The sequence below is a fragment of the Strix aluco genome, chromosome 4 (assembly GCF_031877795.1).
Source record: "Strix aluco isolate bStrAlu1 chromosome 4, bStrAlu1.hap1, whole genome shotgun sequence".
Lineage (NCBI taxonomy): Eukaryota > Metazoa > Chordata > Aves > Strigiformes > Strigidae > Strix > Strix aluco.
This window is the reverse complement of record NC_133934.1, coordinates 18,932,754-18,940,750: the sequence shown is the minus strand read 5'-3', so window position 1 is coordinate 18,940,750 and position 7,997 is coordinate 18,932,754. Positions and strand designations below refer to the sequence as shown.

The window sequence follows — 7,997 nt, the reverse complement described above, 5'->3', positions numbered from 1 at the left end:
TTCAATTAACCTGGTTAGGTTTTTCAGAATGAGAATGAAGAGGCCTCATTCTCCATGTCACACACAGAATAGAAGTTTTATTACTTGAACATTTTCTCAGCCACCATTCCCGCTGATTGGTACAAGCACGTTGCTATAACAGTTTAATATATAATACTTGACTTTTAAATGCTTAAATATTAATTTGCTGGAGAGTGTTCTTTACATCACCAGCATGGTGTTTTGCCCCCACTAGATGCCTCCAGTTATCTTAGTGAATGCATGTGCAGGAAGGTGATTGCTGTGACTCACTGCGAGGGGAAGGAAGAAGTGTCTCATCTGGGAGGGCTGTGGGAGCGGCAGGCACGGGCAGGTCTGGAGCTGAGTGGGTGGGAAGACAGGGAAGCAAACTGTGTCTGGAATGCCTGGAGCTGGAGGGAAGGGTGAATGACAAAGGCTGGTCAGTGGTTTGTGGTAATGGATGATGAGAACTGTTTTCATCAAGTGGAACTTAACAAACCTTTTGCTTCTCATTTTTAAGCTGCTTTGCAAAGTTTCTCATTAGTTGTTTTTGGTTGGGTTGTTTGTTTTGGGTTTTTATTTATTTATTTATTTTTATTTTGGGTAATAGTGACCCTTTTTCTGCAGTGGAGTCTATGCAATGCCACATGGTCCCACTGTGGATATTAAGACACAGAAACATGCCCAAATCCTTCTCTCCACAAAAGGTGTACTAGAATTAGGTAACTGTTAGGTCCATTTTTTTCCTTCTCTAGCTCTGGACACACTGTATTAATTATTTCTAGGGGTGTACTTGGAGGTTGCTTAATAGCTTTGTTCACTAGTCATGTAACAGTTTATTCAGCAAAAAAGAAGGTAACAACTACTGAAGGGTAATTTCTGATTTTTCTGAGAGTTTATAAATAATTTTTTTTTGGTAGATCTATGTGTCTTCTGTGGTCAGTTTTATTTACTGTTGACATTGACTCATGTCCTTACCTTTACACTACAGAATAATCATAAAACTGCACAAAAACGGGTGAACTGATAGAAAAGAAGATCCAATTTAAAAAAAAAAAAAAGAAAAAAAAAGGAGAGAGAAGAGGCACACTTGAAACTCTTTAGACTTGCTATTTCAAAACAGCAAGCAACTTTTAAAGCGCAGGTCAGCTGGTACCGTTCTTATTGCTGTTACCATAGCAGAAACACAGAAATGTGATTAAATAAATAAAGCTAATCAGAAGCAAAAAAACAAGTTTGAAGTAAAAACAGCTCAAGTTAACCTATTCTCAGAGGACTTTGAAAGAAAACATACTTCTAAAGATGTGCTGTGAGAGATTTTAGGCACAGCTGCAGGAAAAAAAAAAGGTATCCTTTCCCTCTTTTTAGAAGGATTAAATCTGTCTTGGAAATTAAACAAAGTGAACAAAGTTTCATACAGAAACAACAGATTGAAGCCCAGAATGTGAAAAACTATGAGAAAGGAGAAAAATGTCCTGGAAAAATGCTGCTAGGTCTTTTTAAGGAACTTTAATGACAGAGTAAGCAACCCAGGCACATTAATTCTATCTTTACTTGTCTCTTGTGATATGGAAAGTATCCTAAAAGGAATTAAAAAAAAAAAAAAGTTCTAGTAGACAAAACTAGATAACAATTCCCCTGGTTTCAGTCTATAAATCCATAAAATATGTAAGTGTATATCAATCTATGGATGTTAGACTGTTCCACAGGAGGTAATGTAACATTTTCTGAATTATAAAGGACATGAAAATGTCTGATCTTCGTAGCTGGATGTGTAACCTGTCTCTTCCTCTTTAAGGCAGGTCTTCTGATCCCTCTACAAATGTTAACGAATACCTAAAAAAAGGAACAAAACCCAAGTCTTAAGTTCCTGTACGTAGTATAGGGCAGCTATTGAGAGTACTGAGGCTCAATGTTTAGAACTAAAGGAGTTTTCCTCTGAACTGGAATGAAATAAAAGGATGGAGTTGTAAAGGCCAGAAAGTAATACTAAGATCAACATTTTGAAATTAAGTTGTGGATCTGGGAGGCAGTTTTAAAGTCTGTTCCCATGGCTGAGCAAAATTCCTGCAGCATGGGTGTCATGCTGTAGAGCTGGAGCATATTTGCTGGGACTGTGGATGGCCAGAAGTCTTGCTGTTCAGTGAGATGACTGTTTTTTCTCAGCTTGACAAATGACATGCAGCCCTGACAGAATACTTCTTTGCTGGCCATCACCCCTACGGACACTGGCCAGAACAGCAGCAGCGGGAACATACCCTCCAACTCTGATTTAATCACATAGAGCCCAGGAGACTAGTGAATAGAGCTGTTAACTCTCTGTTTGGTTTGCTTTTCCCATCTGTGTTTTATTAAACTTGAGAGCAAGATTTATTCACTTTTTTAACATCAGGAGCTGTTGGTGTCCAAGATGCTGGTTGATGTTAAGGTATACATACACAGTTTAACCTGGCTGAGGGCCAAAGAGGCCTATGATTTCCAGCCTAGACAATTTATTTGCAAAAGGACACAAAATCCCTCTACTCTCAGACATTACTGAAAGGATGTGCACAACAACTTCCCGCTCTCCCAGGAACACAATACATAAAGAACACAGTAAAACAGTAGGCTCTCCAGGATGAGCCAGGCTTTCCAGGCATGCAGGCAAACACTTCAGTTTTACTTTACTCCTGACAGCCCCTACATAGTCACAACTAGCAATTTTCTAATTTCCACTCCAGGAATCTTAAATAGATTGGAGATACCAGCTCACTGTATAAATATTTCTTCTAAAAGCCAAGAATCCTGAATGGCTCAGCTGGGGAATTGCACTTTATGGGAACTGAAATTATGTGCCAGGCTCTCTACTGTAAGGTGGGACAGCTGAAGCACAGACACTTGCATGCCTAATGAGCTACCGCAAGAATAACACTTGGTTTTAAAGGAGAAGAAAAGGAACCAAAAGATGGGATTTTTAATTGCTTTAAAAAGATAAACTTTCCTCAAACAATAGGGTTAACTCAAGATAGACAGATCAAGTGTGCATTTTTCAGAACTGTAAAGAGGTTTCTTTTAAATACAGAAGTTTCAAGCAATAACAGATAAAGCTCCCAAAATACAGCTTTAATGCAAACAGCCTCCAAAACTCTTGACACTTTTCCAAAACTTCTGGGCATTTTCTTCTTAACAGCAAGTTCCTTTCCAAAACATACCACTCTCCCCCTCATCTCTTAATCATCACTCATCAAAACTAACATGGTGACATCCACTTTCTCTATTGCCCTGCTACTATCCCTGCAAGCACACTGTGGATCATCAGGTCTGCCAGATTTGTGTCATCTACAAAACCTCTGCATTCTGGTCTTTCCAGGCAAATGCCTTCATAACATCATATGAGTATCATATTGACTGTAGCACCTACACAGAGCATCATCATATTACAATGATTCTTGTAATACTAAGGCTCATGGTATCCCCATATGGCAATAGAAAGTATTCTGAATACAAGACAAACCTGTTATTACAATAGAGCTTAGAAAATAAACTGTATCTCTCAAAGCTTATTCAAAGTCCACCACTGGTTTGCTTAAAACAGTATTTCTATCACTCACATATCCATCTTCCCCAGAAACTTTAATACACCCTGCAGAATCTGGTTCCATGTGTGATACTTCCTGTTCTGAATTGACTTTCAATGTTAACAAAAAAGCAATAGTTTTGGTTACTGTTTCATTCAAGAATGGTCTTTTTTCCATCCTCTTTCACATTTTTATCATCTGTGAGATGACAGTAGAAGCTGTGTATGAGCCAATACAAATTAAGCATTATTCATGTGCTTTCTCTTTTATAACTTTTAAGAATACTGGCAGAAAATGATGGTATCTGCAAGTTTCAGTTCTCTTGGTTTCTAATGGAAACAGAATTTGAATTGTATGCAGTGTTAACTCAAAGTGAGGAACTTGGTCACTGTACTGAGTTGTATCCTTCAGACCCAATGCTGTTTATGCATTTTATTCAAGACATTAAAAACAGACTGTATGAGTGTGATTCTGATAGCAGGCAGCAGACCCTAGGAGAGAAACCTAATCCCTGAGCACTGCGTTAAAAGCTGCATAATTTACACTTCTGAATGGAAACCTATGTGTCTGGATTGTTCTGCACTGAACTAAATTCTCCACTGTGTTAGCTATGCCTAAAGCTACAGTTCTCTTAGATCCCCATTTCCCTTTTGGGGAACACAGGCACAAGGCACTCTATTATAGCAATATTTCAAGAAACTTGATTTAGGCATGAGAAAGGTGTCAAGGTGACCCATCCCACTGAGAAAGTTATCTCATCATGCACAGTGGCACACCTTGTTGATGCCTAAGAACTTTCAGTGGTGAGAATACAGGACTTCTCAGGTCTCTAAGGTGAGCTGAATCACTGTTTGATGTAGGTGCCTTATATTCCTCCAGAGGGGTAGATGGCAAAGCTATTTGTTGGTGGCTTTTTTGTTTTTCTTTTTTTTAATTCTCAAGTTTTTGTTTGGTTCTGCTTAGAGACCACAAAGTCCCTCTCATGACAGCCTCAGGATCACCAGTACCTGCTAGCATTGCTTGAATGCCAGTGCAAAGTTCCTCTTCCTCTGTCAGTATGAGGACAGAAAGCAGTCCAATACTTGGCACAGGGATTTTGATCATACACAGAAAAAAATACTGTTTCTCCAAGAATGCTGTAGAATTATTGTTATGCAAAAATGGCTTCTTTTTCCTCAAAGCCACCCCTATTTAGAGAAGATTGTTTAGAAGTCATAGAAACTGCACAGAAGGCCTCGTGCCAGAGGCTGTTTCACTGGATATTTTGACAAATGCTAAAGTAGACTAAGTAAAATAAATACAGAATTATCTGTAAAAATTCTATTACAGAAACCTGGTTAAGTATCATCCCATCCGACTGTTTAAATTTAAAATACCTAGTACAAGATTAGTGAAAATGAATCCCTCTGAAGAATCAAATTAATTGCTAAAACAACTGTCAAATTGCCATTTGTGTAACTATTAAAATATTAGGATAGACTCAATTTGCCTTTTCATGCAGTGTACTTTATTTATAAGTTTTTTGCTAATTTTGCTGTGTTCATAATGAACCAACATTTTCAAATGTCACTGCCTGTAGCTGTAATAATACCAAGTTATTTCCTTCTTCAGATTTTCAGCAATGAATACAATAGATCTAGGGTTGGGTTTTATTCTGTTTTTTACCAAATATTTTTTGCAACTACAGATGTTTAATTAAAGGCTGTTAGACAATTTAAACTTCTCAGAAGAATACAAATAAAAGCTGTTAATGAAGTAAATATCTGTTTAATTTACAAACATCAGTAGCATTACTGATATCAGTCCAAATAAGACAAAGCACACTGCATTACACATGTACATCTAACTTTTTTGTAAAAAAAATAATAAAATAAAATTGAAAAACATGTGCATTTTTACAGGGTACCCTGGGTTTTACTGAAAGAAGAACACAACCCACTATTGATTACCAATTCTACATTATAATTTAGCAGCAACGTGTTAACATGGGGAACATAGGGCAGTAAAGTAGTTTTATTATTTGGGGAAAGTCACAGTTCTTGACAGCACAGCCTTTTTTTTTCTTTTTTATAAAAAAGGTAAAGAGCTCCATGGGAATATTAATTTATAAAGATCTACCTTCTAATGTCATTTTCTACACGCCATCTTATTTTCTGTAAGTACTGTATATAGGGAAAATTAACTTCTCTACAATTGCCACCTAGTGTAAAGACATTTTCTGTCATACGTTATGGGTTCTTGGAAGGTGTCCTGAATATCTGCTGTATGTGAAAACTGCAGATTGTCATCACTCAGATTCAGTGACACCAAGTGGTCAGATTCTAAGGAAAAGAAAAAGGGATGGGGAAGGAGAGGAAAAACCAGACCAAAAACATTTACCCCAAGACAACATGCTACGTTAGTTCTATTGCAAAAAATCCTGATTTTTACGTCCTTTTTTTAAAAAAAAAAAAAAAAACAAAAATACTGGGACAAATATAAATTAATATATATTAAAGCATTGAAAAACAGGAAAAGGGGTGGCCTAAAAGGGTTAAGTACAATGTACTTTGATACAATAAATATTTCTCAATGAAACCGAATACTGTATAGAGCTGTTTAGAACTCATAGAAACAGAAATCCATATTATTACTAATTCATCCATCAATAATCTATTTTTATCATCCCCGAAACATTTATATTACAAAAAATTAATACTGGAAAAGGGCAGATAAACACTTCTTTATGCTTCTTTTGCTAACATGCTGACATAAAAGTATACATCATCAGGAGATTTCAGGATTATAGTATATTCTCATATCTCCCATTTCCCATCCATTAAATGGGACCCCATCTTCTCAAGATGCTTAATAATCCCAAAAGATAAAATGTATTTCATACAATTGTTATTTCTGTATAATCTGATTCTTTTCACTCGTAATGCTTCCTCATCCATATGTAAGTGATTGGTACGGTCTGTCAAGACAATAAAATATACTGATACAAAAGTGAAAAAACAAGCCTCATGTTCTGGTCAATATTTCATCTCTGAGCTGTTAAGTTGAAAGTCACATGTGTATGGTGTCAGTGTATCTTCAGCATGTTATAAAGAAGAATCCATGTTAAAAGCAGTTAAAGTTTCCCATCTCTGTTGCAATGTTACCAGGTCTTTTTTTTTTTTTTCTTCAAAGCTCCTCTTGGTTATGAGAAGTCTCAGTTCAAGCACTTGAATCTTTTTTCAAATGAAGAAAAAGTCTTTATTCTCATAATAAAAATAAGTCTGTTCTGTATTTTACAATATATTTCAAATATTTCCACTATGAAGCATTAATTAGTCCGACACGGTCAATAAGTATACAACATTTTCAAAAGACAAGTGTGACAGGGACACTTAGGAGGGACAATTTGTACAGCCACACTTCACCACTTTTTCAACCTCGTCCACAAATGATGACCCGTCAGTGCATTCAAAAGAGTATTTCCGTCTCTTGCTCCTTAGTGGTCCACAGCACTGCCCGGTTGAACATCCTCCTTTACATTCTAGTCTCGATACCTTCTTGGTCGTCTGGCACGCAGCATACCCTTGCTGCTTTTGGTAGAAATCTCGGATTCGTTCCCCTCGACAAGAGATTTCTGTAGGAAACAACATTTGAAATAAGAGATACACTTTTGAGACACAGGTCAAAGAATAGTTGACATTGCTAAGGAAGGTGCTGTGTTTCTAATTGCAGTTTGGATTGATATTTTAAAGTTTGACTCAGACTGTATATTGGAAACTAGTGGTCCTACCAAACAGAATTTGATTAATGCTGAGTTTTATTTCCTATAACTCCTATTTTCAGTAAAGCTTATATTATGTATATGTAAACCATAAATACAAAGCTATTACAATGACAAGAAAATTGGAAGCTTAAATCTTTTCCTCTTTTATAAAAATACACATCTTCTGTTCCTACATTGCTTGCAGCTGGTTCTGTTTACCATGGGGAAATGTTTCAGAGAGCATGCAATTTAATTTATTAGACCTGGAGTTTAATATTATTCAAACTGTTATTTAATACAAGTTACATTCCACTAACTTCATAAATTACTGAGGTATAAAACCAGCTAAAAATGAGACATCTGTTAAAACTTCTACAACCATATTCTTCTATTCTATTCATATCTATGTGCAGTACAAAATAAATGCCATCTGGGGTAAGGGAAAGAGAGGGAGAGGGAGAGCTTTGATAGACAAAGGAAAAAGAAAAAGGTAGGGGGAAAAGTCATCCTGTTTTCATCCATCTCACCTGCATAATTCGCTGTGATAAATCAGTTGAAGCTGAGAGGTCAAAAGTAGAGTTTGTGATAAAACTAGGAGCAGAATCATTGGATTTGGCTTCTCAGTTGCAGAATGCAGAGAAACAATAAATACAGAAAGATACAGCAGGTAAAAGGTAATAGTTAAATATAGTAAAAAT

The 7,997-nt window shown here is 36.4% G+C and overlaps 1 protein-coding gene across 7 annotated transcripts in view; it reads right to left on the bottom strand.

Moving 5' to 3' along the window:
• Positions 1–5,199: 5,199 nt before the first annotated feature.
• The window catches only part of SLIT2 (slit guidance ligand 2), a 266,766-nt gene continuing 263,968 nt past the window's right edge, over positions 5,200–7,997 (bottom strand). For 6 of the 7 annotated variants that reach the window (XM_074822234.1, XM_074822236.1, XM_074822235.1 and 3 more), the window contains one exon: positions 5,200–7,170. In XM_074822234.1, coding sequence (XP_074678335.1) covers positions 6,929–7,170 — 242 coding nt within the window. In that variant the 3' untranslated portion in view covers positions 5,200–6,928. Of the gene's footprint in view, positions 7,171–7,826; positions 7,916–7,997 lie in introns of all 7 variants that reach the window. The other variant, XM_074822239.1, reaches the window with a different exon arrangement.